The 14,962-nt window shown below is 40.0% G+C and overlaps 1 protein-coding gene across 3 annotated transcripts in view; it reads left to right on the plus strand.

The window, feature by feature from the left end:
- tefu (Serine/threonine-protein kinase tefu) overlaps positions 1-14,962 on the plus strand; it is a 194,936-nt gene that overhangs the window by 108,280 nt on the left and 71,694 nt on the right. Inside the window, exons 2-6 of one of the 3 annotated variants that reach the window (XM_045768877.2) lie at positions 6,502-6,604; positions 9,412-9,494; positions 10,099-10,224; positions 10,508-10,637; positions 12,220-12,390. In XM_045768877.2, coding sequence (XP_045624833.2) covers positions 9,429-9,494; positions 10,099-10,224; positions 10,508-10,637; positions 12,220-12,390 — 493 coding nt within the window. In that variant the 5' untranslated portion in view covers positions 6,502-6,604; positions 9,412-9,428. The remainder of the gene's footprint in view (positions 1-6,501; positions 6,605-9,411; positions 9,495-10,098; positions 10,225-10,507; positions 10,638-12,219; positions 12,391-14,962) is intronic. The other 2 variants (XM_045768876.2, XM_045768878.2) reach the window with 2 other exon arrangements.

The raw sequence follows: 14,962 nt of genomic DNA on the forward strand, positions 1-14,962 counted from the left end.
TTAAACTTTTAGTAAGGTTACTACACCTTACTTTGCTCCTATTTATTGCCTGTCTCTACTTCCTCATCACAATCGACTTGAGAATGGTCCAGGACGGACCGAAACGTCGTCGTCCCTTCACATTCTAGTGTGTGGTCTGGTCAACAATGTTAAACTCCTGGTAAGCTGTCACATATATTGAAGGGTGATTGGCTGGACCCAAGCATTGGATTTCATCCCCTCCTCGTCCTCCCCCGCCTTTAGAACTGCTGGGTAAACTCTCACACATATTGAAGGTTAATAGGCTTTAGCCAAGAGCTAAAGTTCAGTACAAACTAGCGCAGCTAATTGAGTACACTGACAGACACATGCAGGAGACTAATCAACAAGACGGTGAAAGGTAAATAAGGGGGCAGGAAAGTGTATATACTGTGCTATACTGTATTCACCTAGTTGTGGTTGTGGGAGTTGAGCTCGACTCTCAACTGTCAATCAATCAACTGTTACTAACTACTAACTTTTTTTCTCACACCCCCAGTAAGTAGCCCGTAACAGCTGTCTAACTCCCAGGTACCTATTTACTGCTAGGTATCAGGGATGAAAGAAACTCATCTGTTTTTGCCGGTGTCGGGACTCGAACCCGGATCCTAGGATTACGAGTCCAGAGCGCTGTCCATTCAGCCACAGGCTCCTTCTACTGTACTGTACTCTACTGGAGATGCATCAGCATAGTATAGCAGAGTCCTTGGGGGGGGGGTAACGTTGCAACCCGTTCTCACACTTTCTTACAGTCAATATTGACTTATTAAATACGTGCATATGTGACATACTAAACATACTAGTTTACCTTGAAAAGCTTCATAGAAAACACCGACCTTACCTAACCTTCTTAGTATGTTAAGATAAGCATCTTATTGCTTCGTAATTACAATTATTACTTAACCTATACCTATAATAGGTTAAGTAATAATTGTAATTACGAAGCAATAAGATGCTATATATCTATACCTATAATAGGTTAAGTAATAATTGTAATTACGAAGCAATAAGATGCTTATCTTAACATACTAAGAAGGTTACGTAAGGTCGGTGTTTTCTATGAAGCTTTTCAAGGTAAACTAGTATGTTTAGTATGTCACATATGCACGTATTAATAAGACAATATTGACTATACGAAAGTGCGAGAACGGGTTGCACTAGTAGACTCATCCTGTTACTGACGTACATGGATGATCTACAAATGTATCACCGTGATGTAAACAATATTTTTTCAGTGCTTGACTTGTAAATATGCTGAGTGGGAGGGAGGGAACTATCAAGGGAAAAGCGCCAAGCCATTACAACTAGATCGTTGTTTGACGAAAGTGATTACAAATAACACCCAATTTATTGGAAATAACCACAAAATGTTCAAGGGGTTGGGGGCCGGGAACTGACGCTTGACCCGGCAGGCATATCTAGGAGAGTTCACAACACCCCCCCCGCCCCCCGCCTGCCCGCGACACAAACACTCCCTCTAAGACACTGCTACCAATAAGTTCATTACGTGTGCTGGAAGGAGTGTTTGGGCTGGCAGGAGCCTCGTCCCCCTGAAGTCAACATGGAGTAGCGCCTCATTTGTTTACCTGCCTAACTCTTGGGAACCGGAGGAGCCACCATACGCCACCGCTAATGTGTTCACAGTCTTTCCCACTCTCAGCATTCGATTGATCCAGAAGTGAATTTCCTAACGGAGAGAAGTAAACCGGTAGGTGAGTCACGGGGGCTCGCTCGTTTATTTAATCAGTCCGCACAGAAACTTACAATTCTTGGAAAACTATAGTCGCTCTTTTTTTTTTTTTTTTGAGATATATACAAGAGTTGTTACATTCTTGTACAGCCACTAGTACGCGTAGCGTTTCGGGCAAGTCCTTAATCCTATGGTCCCTGGAATACGATCCCCTGCCGCGAAGAATCGTTTTTTCATCCAAGTACACATTTTACTGTTGCGTTAAACAGAGGCTACAGTTAAGAAATTGCGCCCAGTAAATCCTCCCCGGCCAGGATACGAACCCATGACATAGCGCTCGCGGAACGCCAGGCGAGTGTCTTACCACTACACCACGGAGACTGTAGACTCTTCTAAAGTATTCAAACTAATTATACATTGTGGTCCAGCAATGTTCCAGTGGCTCACTATGTTGTTGCAGGTACTGCAGCATCTTCTTCTTGAGGTTATCTTGAGATGATTTCGGGGCTTTTTTAGTGTCCCCGCGGCCCGGTCCTCGACCAGGCCTCCACCCCCAGGAAGCAGCCCGTGACAGCTGACTAACACCCAGGTACCTAATTTACTGCTAGGTAACAGGGGCATAGGGTGAAAGAAACTCTGCCCACTGTTTCTCGCCGGCGCCTGGGATCGAACCAAGGACCACAGAATCACAAGTCCCGCGTGCTGTCCGACCGGGTCGACCGGCTCCCAGCATATTTACATATGCTGCATACATTACATATACATTACATATATTAACATAAGGAGCTTCACTTTTTGTGTGATTCACACTGACTTATAACTGTGATGATTTGAAGAATCACCGCAGAATTACCGTCATATCATTTATACCACTAGACGGACAACATTGTAGAGGGTTGAAAAAAAATGTATACCAAGTCTGTTTTGTCCTCCCCCCCCCCCTCCATCTTAAAAAAAATCACGAGACTTGTGTCTATTCTTCACAAAAAAAATCATTGTTTTTCTTCTTCATAAGTTTCTTTTTTAAAATACTTCGAATTCTTTGAAAAAAAAGAGCTGTATTTGTTCACACCATTATCCTAGCTGCTCAAGTTTAGGATAATCAAAATTGTTTAATTGAGTTTTTTCAATGTCCAAGATGCGTTATTTTTTTTTTTTTGTATCTGAATTGTTGAGGTGCTGGAAGAAGAAAGTCAAAAATCAAAATAAAATCAAAATCAAATATTTATTCTGGTAAAGTACATACATACATACAAGGTGAGATACAAACATTGGTGGATTTATAGAGCTTGTACATACAATGCCTAAAGTCACTATTACGCAAAGCGTTTCGGGCAGGAACGTAGTCATTCTTGTGCGCATGGCTTCCCTAACAATTATATATAGAACTTTGTTTTTCCGCAGAAGCAAAGGTCTCCAAGATGTTTAGGGTGAAGCAGTACTAATGTTCTATTCAACACATTTTCAGAAGTAATGTGTTGTCTCCAGTACTCAGTGCTCTTCTCTGGTCGCCTGTTATAACACCACTTCAGATAGGCAATACCGACAATGGCCTTTAACGGGAGCATCTACATGTTCACACGTATTTACACACCAACTGCTTCCTGCCCTTTCAGGGTAATTGGCGCAGTCTGCACCAAGTTATCGCAAGATATTTAGTTATCCTCGTGATTTTAAAAATAAAGTAGATTTGTACAGATGGCAGTACAAAAGTGTAGTTCAGTTTCGATACAATGTAGTTACTTTCAGCTTGTGTTGTCTCTGAGACATAACAATAATTAATGATAAATCCGTTTCGCAGAGTAACGTCAACATAACGAGAGCAAAAACATGGCGGACAGGAAAGAGAAGCAGCGGGTAGGTGTGGGCGACACATGAGCCGACCTGCTGCCGCCTCCCGCCCAGAAGGTGCTGCAAATTGGGTCCAGTGAGGATACCAGTGTGAGCTCTCCTCTCACTCGGCGGGGATCCTGACCCATCCTTACCCTCAAGAGTGTAGCTCAAGTGGCCCTCTTGCTGTTGGGCTGTCCTTACATTTAAAAGTTACGGTTGAAGATTAAGTCTTCTCGCTCATATTTACCTGGTTAAGTAATAATTGTAAATAAGAAGCAATAAAATGCTTATCTTAACATACTAAGAAGGTTAGGTGAGGTCGGTGAAGCTATGAAGACTTTCTATGAAGCTTTTCAAGGTAAAGTAAAATATTCACAATCAATTAGTATGTCACATATGCACTTATTAAATAAGTCAATATTGACTGTATGCAAGTGCGAGAACGGGTTGCTTTCTCCAGTGACCTCGACGAGGACAGGAAGCCAACGGCTTGTTAAATGTCCCCCTCCCCCATTTGTCCTGATGATTTTATTGGGGTGGATTTTGAAATTCAAAAGTGTTTTGGCATTCACGGCTTCGGCGGGTACAAGGTTCCAAGAGTATATAACCATATGGGTGAATAGCATCTTCTTTTCTGCCTTATTGAGCTCCTTGCTCCTTGTTCGTGTTAGATCTGACCTTTTGAAGAAGTGGTCTGGATCAATATCTTCCATGTTGTTCAGTATTTTAAGTCTGTGATGAACAGACCACACACTAGAAGGTGAAGGGACGACGACGTTTCGGTCCGTCCTGGACCATTCTCAAGTCGATTTTAAGTCTGTATTTGTATTAGTCCCGATGAGATCTGCCGTGTGATGTCTGGTTTTGTAGTGTTGTTAGCCCTCAACCGTTCCTGATATGAGGGTCGACTTAGTTCAGGAAAGATTTTTGTTGCCCAGTGTTATACTTTCTCCAGCACTAATTGGTATATACAAAGACATACAATTTATTTAAGTACATTTAATGCAACGGAATTAAAATCAAGTCACTGAAACAGTTGTATTTTCTTTGCTTAGAAGAAAACTCTGCATTTGGAATGGGATCATTTATTTATTAATTTATTTATTATTATAATTAGTATTAATAATATTTACAATTATTAATTACAATTAATTATAGCTTAGTTACTTGCATGCAGCTAACATGCGTGTTGTGGGGTCGGTGGCTAAGGCGAGGAGAAGGTCGCCACCTCGGTTCTATCCCGCCCGGGATTAGAACCCGGGATTCTTGATTGTGAGTCGAGAATGAACCCGACTGTACTACTGGGACCCCCAACCTTGAATATGTGGTTCATACTCATGCCTAAATATACAACTATCACCTTTATCTGCCAAACAAGCAGAAAGAGCTCAGCAGAAAACTACCGACCGATCAGCCTAACCTCACATACCTGTAAGCCCTTGAAGAGAATCCTAATAGAGGGAATCATTCACTATTACACACTCTGGTAAAAGCTAAGGGGATTTCCTTGTATTAAAGGAAGAGGAACTACGAGGAAAAGGCGCATGTTGTTTAAGATTCAGCTATTGGGAACAAAAAGACTTACCTGGCACAGGAGAGGGGCTGTAACTTTTGGAGAAAGCGCAAAGCCATTACGATTATATAGCACTTTGAAGGGATGAGGATAAGGATTTGGGATGGGACGGAGGGGAGGGAGGAATTGTACCCAACCACTTGGACGGTCGGGGATTGAACCCCGACCTGCATGAAGGGAGACCGTCCCTCTACCGTCCACCCCAAGTGGCTGGAAGTTTAGTTCATTTATTATGCACCCCATACCCAACTTGTGGGCGGTAGTGTAAAGGGTTACAGAGGCTAAGAGACTAATGAGCTAAGAGACTGAACCCCGCAATCTATTTAGCTAAGCAAGTTACAAAATTCAATGCACATTGTCACATCAATAATGGGCTCGAGACCGACCCCAAGTACAGTTTCTAAATTAGGCAACTGACATATGTGGAGAGTTGGTGTCACAAATGATGAGCTTATCCTGCACACCGCCCCCCCCCCTCCATCCAATGGGTGAGTGGTTAAGACACTCTCCAGGCGTTTTCCGAGCGCTTTGTCCTGGGTTCGTATCCTGGCCTGGGAGGATTTACTGGGCGCAAATCCTTAACTGTAGCCTCTGTTTAAGTAAAATGGGTACCTGGTAAGGCACTACGGGCTCACCATAGCCCGTGCTACTTGGAACTTTGTTCCAGGTAGCAAATCTTTAACAACAAGAGGGTACCTGGTTGTTAAACGATTTTTCGCGGGGTCGTATTCCAGGGAACATAGGATTAAGGATTTGTTCCGAAACGCTATGCGTAATAGTGGCTGTACAAGAACGTAAGAACTCTTGTATATAAAAAATATTATTATTATTATTATTATTTTTTTTTTTTTTTTTTTTTTTTTGAGATATATACAAGAGTTGTTACATTCTTGTACAGCCACTAGTACGCGTAGCGTTTCGGGCAAGTCCTTAATCCTATGGTCCCTGGAATACGATCCCCTGCCGCGAAGAATCGTTTTTTCATCCAAGTACACATTTTACTGTTGCGTTAAACAGAGGCTACAGTTAAGGAATTGCGCCCAGTAAATCCTCCCCGGCCAGGATACGAACCCATGACATAGCGCTCGCGGAACGCCAGGCGAGTGTCTTACCACTACACCACGGAGACTAAATTATTTTGATTATTAATAATCAATAATAATTATTATTATTAATAGTAGTAAAATTAAAGTATTAACAAGTTGTTCAAAACGCTGTGCATATTAGTGACTTTAGGCATTGTATGTTGTAGTTCTATCTAGAAAAAATCAAACATTATGATTGTAACTCATTTTATGTATAAACTTTTACCTGAATAAACATTTTAATTTTATTTAAAGTTAACAATAATGTTAAAGTTAGCGTTAACTAAGGCTGTGATTAACAGAAAACTGAAGGTAGAGGAAGTGGTGGAAGCGCTGGCGAGGCGGCCCTGAGGACCACCTTTACCCCCAAACAAAATAAACCATTCAACCACCCAGCACATCCAGGTAGGCAACATGGCAACATAAGGCTCTACCATAGGCCTATTGAATCCTCTAATTCCTCTAATAATTAAGTTAGGGAGTGTCAATGCCTCACACACTGACCCTCATGGGAGAGGACCCACTGGGACCTCGAATGGGACCACTGGCCTCTTTTTGAACTGGTACGTGGTATACTTGGTATACTATGTGGTATACTGCCGCTGGGTGAGGGAACCTGTTGAGCTTGTTGCTCTCACAAGCTGAGAATAGGGGGGCTGTGGTCACCCATCCCATTACTAGCCAGGTTAAACTGAGCTGACATGTTGGTAGTACACATATATAGACACATGTGTTTGTTGTTAAGCCGGGTGTGTATGCTATTATACTATGTTATATTATATTTTACTACCCAATAAGTGTGGAAAACAAATTACTTGAATTTATATATTTATTATTCATATATTTATTATTTGTTGGGTATCTGACATTATGTTCGTTAGTTAAAATACCGATAAATATTACTTTTGTAGACATGCTTGTAATGTCAATAATAGTAAAGCATCTATTACTGTTTTCTAGTTTTAAATCAAATTTAAATACTTCTGGGGATTATAAGGATGCGGTCTGGATCTTCGTGCTTGTCTCAAATGTCTCCTATCCATTTGGCCTTTTTGGCCTTTTCCTTTTTAATTTCTTGATGTTTGGTTTCTGTTTTATTTACTCTTAAAAGTTGTTTATGGTGGTGGCTTCCATCTTCTTACTTCAGTGCATTAAACTTATTTATTATTTCTACGTGGTATAAGTACAGTACAGTACAGTACTGTACTTTTTACACAAAGGTTATGCATTTATATTTCCAGCTTCCATCATAGATCTCTTGTCCAATTTCCCTCACTTAAAATGGATGTCCTTGTTCACTTTGTCCATTTTCCTCAATACTGTATCTTAATCTTGTATACAGTACTGTATAATGATCATATACCATCTGCAATCACTTCACTCTAAGAGTGCACTTGTCAGATTAACTTAAAATAAAGGTAAGGTAATTATGAGGAGAAATAAACTAACCTTAGGCCAAACAATAAGAACCAAACCTTAATAAATTGTACCTCTATTTAAAGACAGACTCGAGGCTCTAAGAACTGTAGTGGGTACACCTCCCAATACATTGTTAATATTATAATAGCAAAACTAATGTAGTTAGCATATATAAGGTCTTCGGTAGACTATCATGCACCGGCTTTACTCCGGCAAAATGGCAAAATTATTGATAGACTGGAAAAAATGGAAAATGAAGTCCTTGGAATTATACTTGGCTATCTAATAACGACTAAAGTTCTCAATATGTGGAAAAAACTAAACATGTCTAGCATTCAAGATAGAATATTTGAAATCAATCTTATGATGGGACTAAAGCTTCTGTGTGATAACAAAAACTACATTGCATCAGTTGATCTGTTAGAACTGTAACGGGTTGTGGTATCGCAGCTATACTGAACCAAGATGGTATGGCTCTCCATCACACAAGTAAACAAAAAATGCTTCTATTGGCCCTTGCAGTGTTTAAGTCGCAGGTGGAAACAAATGAAAATCATCAAATAAATAATTAAAACAATTTACTGAAATATTAATGAACAAAAATGGCTCGTGAGATCACTTGGTTGTTAATATAGAACAAATAACAAAAGTATACGAAAGTTTAAATCTAATACAATACAAGAGTATACTGGTGGTGCTGAAGACAACTACTATACCACCACAGCATCCAGCACACGACGCTGGCTGAGGGGAGACGGCGTTGCAGGTGATCCAAGAGCACTAAGAGAGAGACTGGCTCTCTAGGGAGGCAGTGCCCTTTATATAGTCTGGCAGTGATGACTCATCCGGTGTCAATGCAAGGTGGTCAACTAGCAAACTGCTAGTTTGTGGCTGGCAGTGCTTTTGTGTTGAGACGCCCCACTGCTAGTTGAAGGCGGCTGACTGCTCGTTTGTGAAGGCAAACTACAGGTTAGCAGAGGTGCTCGGCTTGCCTCTGAGTCGTACCAGGTCGTGCCAGGCCCTGGGGGGTATGGAGAGGTGGCAGGACTGATTACTCATCTGGCCTGGTGTAGAGGTGGACTTTCAGTGCAGAGGCATTAAAAGCGAGGGGAAAGGCAGTTCCACTGCTATGCAGGAGATTCACGTGACAGAACACATACACAATGGAGTTAGTGATTGTAGATGGATTCAAAGAACAGCCACTCATATTAAAATGATGGAACTGCATGATGTATATAAAGATGAAAGAGCACAGCATTTCCTTCCACCCTTGGCAGATAGTACCTGTTGACATCCTGATGCCTACATACTCCACTAAGAGACTACTGTTATCACAAGCAACCTTCATGCTCAGCCTGCTGCTAAATGAACTACCCTAGAACACATACACAATCTACAAACTAAAAACACTATTATACAGACCATATACACTGACGGATCACTCAGTACAATTACTGTACAGGGAGAGCAGGAAATGCTGTTATTGTTCATCAGCCCTATAGAAACATAATTGAAAAAGGTATAAGAGTTAGTAACTGGGCATCTACCTTTCAAGTTGAACTGGTAGCAATACTAGTAGTACTCAAAAAGTAATTTTCCTGCCTTTGCATGATTTTCAAGCAGATTAATACAGTACAGTGCAGTACTACACAGTATTTAGTAATAGTGAATAAATCTAATATTAATTTTTTATTTTAAATACCAGTTCATTTTTATTTGACACAAATTTAAATATTATTCTCTCTACTACTCCATATTTTGATGTAAAACTTACTCTGAATACAATATTACAGTTTTTTAATTTTCAAGAATGGCATTGGATACTGTAAAGCAGTGCTGTCGCCAGCTAGATTCTGACCGCATTACGGAGAGGAAGGTGAGAGAGCACTAGAGAACTGGCTTGTGGTCAATAGTTCTAGAAAGGAAGGTGAGAGTAAGCACTAGACAACTAGCTTCTAGTTTGAAGTTCTAGAAAGGAAGGTGAGAGTAAGGAGAAAATAACTTAAGGCATAGATGAGAGTAAGCAGGCGATAGCTTAAATGCAGTTGTATATTCTGAAGACGAAAGCGAGTACTGTAAACAGAAGATAGGTGGGTTGTAGTAGACTGATAAGTGTAAAGTAAGCATAAGACAGGTGGTACAGTAACTACAAAAAGACTTGCGGTTAAGCAATTCATAATGGCTACAGTACAGCATTTAGTTATCCCTAGAGGGCATACATTATTTTATTTTAAGAGTGCTTATATCTAAATACAATGTTTAAAATGAATGTGAATGGTGAAACTAGAAGTGGTCGAACAGTTTATATAACTAGGACGTGTGATTGATTAAATGTAATTTGTGGAATTGGTGTTGAGAGTAGGGCATATCAGGAAAGGATGGTCACTTCTGCAGTGAATATAAATAAAAATTAGATGATCTTTGTACAATACAGCATGACATTATTTTTATCATTATTGTAACTCATGTTAATTTCCCAGAAAGGAAGTGATCAACTGAAACACTTGTTGAATAATCCCAGTATTGTTGGTTATTTGGACACTAGACCAAATGATTGCTTCAATTGGAACAGTGTCTTCTGGAGTGCTAAGACCTTCTTTATCAAGGTTGGTAATATGACTTGACATTATTTTGTAGCTAGGTTCCATTACATGGTGTGGACAAGATTTTTAGAGGTCATAAATACTGCAAATCCTGAAATAAGAAATGAGTACCTAGTATATTAGGAAGGGTACTAGTGGGTATACTTGGTATTAACAGAATCATTGTCATCAAATTTTAAAGTCAAAGAAACTGCATAAATACTAAAAGACGTGCAGTATTTATTTTTATAATTATTTTAATAAGTAGTTTATTTCATTTAGATTTGCAATACTGTACTTATTGCAGGAATCCAAAAGAGTTGAAGAAGATGAAAGAAAGAAATCGGAAGTCTCACAAACAGTGTTGCAGAATAGGGCTAATCTGAAACGCTGTGCTGCAGCTTTGCCTAAGCTGGTGATGAAAAAATCCTCTCTGAGTGAGTAATGTCAATAACAATATCTTAACATAAGCCCAAGCAATGAAATAATTTCTCATTTGTAGTGAAGAGAATTTTGGAATCTCATTATTGTACTCTGTTTTGTTCTTTTTATGTACAGGTATTGTATTAATTTTTTTTAGGAAATCGGTAGGAGCTATTAGGAGAATTTGAACCAGTACATTTTTATACTCCTAAGCACACCCTAGACCACTACTGAACGACATGGTAAAAGCAATACAACCTGGGATTCAACTGAATCCTCTAGGGGGGTCCTGAGGCTTCTACTGAAGCCCAATCAGGGTTTCACACATTGCCCCCATGCACTCTGGCTGTAGTCCTCTGGCTGAAGGGATCTGGCGTGAGCCGGCATGGAGCCACCACTAGTGCAGATCTTGGTGGTAGTAGCAAGATAGTTGTTGGCTGCCTCCAACACTTCTCTTCAAATACACAATGAAATCACATTAACGTGATGTATCGAGGAGAAAATCAATAGGAGCCATGAGGAGGATTCAAACCCTAATCTTACCTAATCTATTGTAGTCATTCATGTTTAGATTTGCTTTAACTTCTTCAAAAGCTATTTTCAAGATTTTATCTTTCTTTTCCATGGCTCTGCTTTTAGCTTCCCATCTATCCTTTAGTAATTATTACCCAAGTGTAATTACCTAAATGTAGTTACAGGATGAGAACTACGCTCATGGTGTTCCGTTTTCCCAGTACTCTTTGTCATATAACGCTTTGAAACTACTGACAGTTTTGGCCTCCAACACCTTGTTAGTTTGTTCCAACCGTCTACCACTCTGTTTGCAAAAGAAAATGTTCTAATATTTTTTGCTTGGGAGTACCAAGTGAGCGGGTTTGAACCCTCATCATGGCTCCTATTGATTTTCTCCTTGATACATCACGTTAATATGATTTCATCGTGTATTTGAAGAGAAGTGTTTGAGGAAGAGCTCCTGGACCACAGCCAGAGTGCATGGGGGCAATGTGTGAAATCTTGGAAGAAGGCTTCAGTAGAAGTCTTCACTGGCACAATAGTTTGGCTCCTGTTTGACTGTCTTACCCATAAAGCACTTACTTCCCTTTTGCACCAAAAAACAAAGTGTAGGTAGCATGAAGAATGCCTCAGCTAATGGTAGAAAATAGGAGGAAAAACAGACAGGGGCTAAAAATAACAAGTTGGGGAATTAGAGAAAGACAAAAACTAGTAGGACAGTATTATGAATGAATGTACAGAAGACGTTGCAAACCATCAAGTGGTGAGGCAGTATTAATACTGTACAGTATAGCCAAAAGAAAGGACCATAAATAAAGGAACAACAACCCCTATTCTTCCTCAAAAGTAATATTTCCGTGTTTGGCTGAGGCTCACGGAACTTTATAAGGCAGGCTTAAGATGCACTGAATAAATATGGCTATGTTTGATAATTCATATAACTTATTTCTTTGGGGGGTACCTTGTTATGAATCCTAGGATCAACATCCCCACAGCCTGGTACGGTATGTACCGTACTAGTATTGTGAAAAATGTATTAAATCAATACGTATAATTAATTTATCAAGTATTTTTTCCTGACAGGAACCCCACGTGTTTCTGCACACATTGTTGTAGATCTGGTGCTGACAGTTCTTGACAGAAGCAATGCCTATTTACTTGAAAACTTTGCTGGAGACTTCATTCAGATTACATTTAAGTATCTTTTACGATTTCCTCAGTATTACTTGGAAGTATCACCAGCAAAATGGAGAGGTAAGATTACAAATGTGGATTATAAATCTAATTTTAACTTTTTAATATATATTTTAATAATATTTAATATTAAATATTATAATACAGTATTATTATTATAATATTATTAATATTAATAATAATATTTTAAATATTAAATATTTAATATATTTAATAAATATAATATTTAATCTTGCACCTATATTAATTTGCCTGTTTTGCCATTTTTTCTTCTGCTACTTTACTAACTCTCTTGGAAATGTACTCTTATTCAGCTTATTTCTTTACAAAAGTGATCATTTTAACCCCTCTAATGCCATTTTGATGTCTTACCTGAAAAGTGCTTGAATCTTCAGTACCCTTAAATAACTTGTTAACACTTGGAGCACTCTTAATACTCTCTTTCTTCCTTACCCCTCTCACACAAAATGTCAGTGTTGTAGGTCCTATATTACTGCTGATGTGTGTTTGATGCAGGCTTCCCTCTTGTTTTCAATACAATATATGGATGTTTTGGTCTGGTCTTCCAGACCAAAACGATATTCATCAGTGCTTCACAGGTTCCTTCAGTCTCCCTTTCCCTTTGTTCAGTAAAACAGGATTTGCTGTGTATACTGTTGGGTGATGAGAACTGTGTTCGTATATCCTGAGGAAGTGCTTTGCTTTGTTTATGGTCCCTTCTGGTGGGGTCAGTAGGCTTTGACCACTTTTGGGAGAATATGGCAAAGTTGTTTGCAGCTCTTTACTACATTATTTTGTGGTTGGATTTAGTTATCATGCAGGGAAATGTCTGCAGGCTTTTTGAGCAAGCTTGGGCCAGGGATGCCTGGGTTTTGCATATAGTGTCTGGGGATCTCTCACAGATATGGTCCCTTTGTTTACCCCTAGTTCTTCTCTTGGCAATGGGCAACCATATACTCCTGGGCAGTTTCATTGAATCATAAAGTGCTACTGTATGTGGGGTGATTGGGAGTGGAGAAATGGGGGTGCGTACTTTCAGAGTAGATAAAATACTCAAAGATCAGGCCCCAAATATTCATAATAAAATAACTTGTATGAGTAAAAGATATGGTAGGAAATGCAGAATAAACTAAGTGACGAGTAGGGGGTACCATTAACACAAAGAACACTGTATGAATATTAGAGCCCCACAGTTTTTTAGACTCCTTTCACCAGATAAAAGTAGCAAATAAAAATTTGAAATTTTCAAGAGGAAATTGTAAGAGTTCCTCCAGGAAATAGTGGGTCATTATAGATAACTGGGCCAGTGGGCCTTTTCAAGCAAAAGCTTCACCAATGAAGGTATGATCAGACAAGCCTGGCCCTGTGTGGACCTGAAGAGTAGAACTCTTCAAACCAGCTGCAGGCAAGCTTCATTAATCTAAGCAGGCCAGCTATTTGCTATTTACTGTATTGTCCTGCCATGGCAGTCACTTATGACGTCAAGGGAGGGTTCAAATGGGCCTCGAGTTTCAATGCATCTTTGTTGGTCTTTCTGCACTGGATTTAAATGCTCTCCAGGAACTTGAGACCATTATGATCATCCTGGGAAAGCTTGGAATAGTTTCCTGTGGCGCCAGAGCAGTGACTGCAGTGTATCATCCTGTCTTATGGACACAGTGAATCTTGCTTTAGGGAGCAGCAGAATGATTCACCCAGAAGGGCACCTTTCGTGTAACTCAAAACTAGGTACAAATAAATGTAAACATTTAATAATATACAGAGAATGAATCAGATTTCTTAACACTTTAGCATACCCCGCGCACCACCCCTCAACTGTGCGATTTGGGCCCCAGGGTGTCACGGGAGCGCTCGTAAATTCTGAAAAGTGTATACTCTCTTCAACTTTGTCACCGGAATTCTCGTCCTACGAGATTAAATTTGGTATCATTGTGTTCGCAATAGAATTCTCTACAGCACTAAATGCATATAAACTCCAAAAGCCCGGCTAATTACCCGCAGCAAACAGAGAAAGTGCGAACGAGTTACCCAGGAGCAAGCAAACGCGATAAAATGTTTTCACTATTTTCACTCTGGTCACCTCAATTTTCGTCCTAGGTCTTTCATTTTGGTCTCAATGGGTTTGCAATAGAATTCTCTAGAGGAACATTTGCATATAAAATAAAAAACCTGGTCACGCTCTAACCGCCGACGAGTTGAAGACGGGCCACGCGTTAGCCGTGAGTGAGCGCTCGGATGCCTTCCAGCTACACTCCCAATTCCCGCCCTTTTCAAGCCTTTCTTTCGCAAATTTCTTCCTGGAAGGGCCTTGTTCATGATCACTATCCATCGTGGAGTAAGCATAGATAGTTTCTAAAGCCGCAGTAAGAAATATAGCCACGGAAAATAGCCGAAATGTTCACATGTTTGAGATGCGAGGGGAGGCGACATTGGTCACAACAGTGGAGCAAAAACAATGGGTCGACGGCGTGTGCCGAGCCGCCTGCAGGCCACGAGGCGCAACAAGGAAAATGGGAAGACATCGGCGCGCATTTTAAAACCAGTCCCAAAAAAAATCCGATAAAAACCTGATTTTTGGGGATTATTTAAAGTGGATGACGCAATGCTGCGTCATCCTCGGCATCACCGACAG

The sequence above is a fragment of the Procambarus clarkii genome, chromosome 51, assembly GCF_040958095.1.
Source record: "Procambarus clarkii isolate CNS0578487 chromosome 51, FALCON_Pclarkii_2.0, whole genome shotgun sequence".
NCBI lineage: Eukaryota > Metazoa > Arthropoda > Malacostraca > Decapoda > Cambaridae > Procambarus > Procambarus clarkii.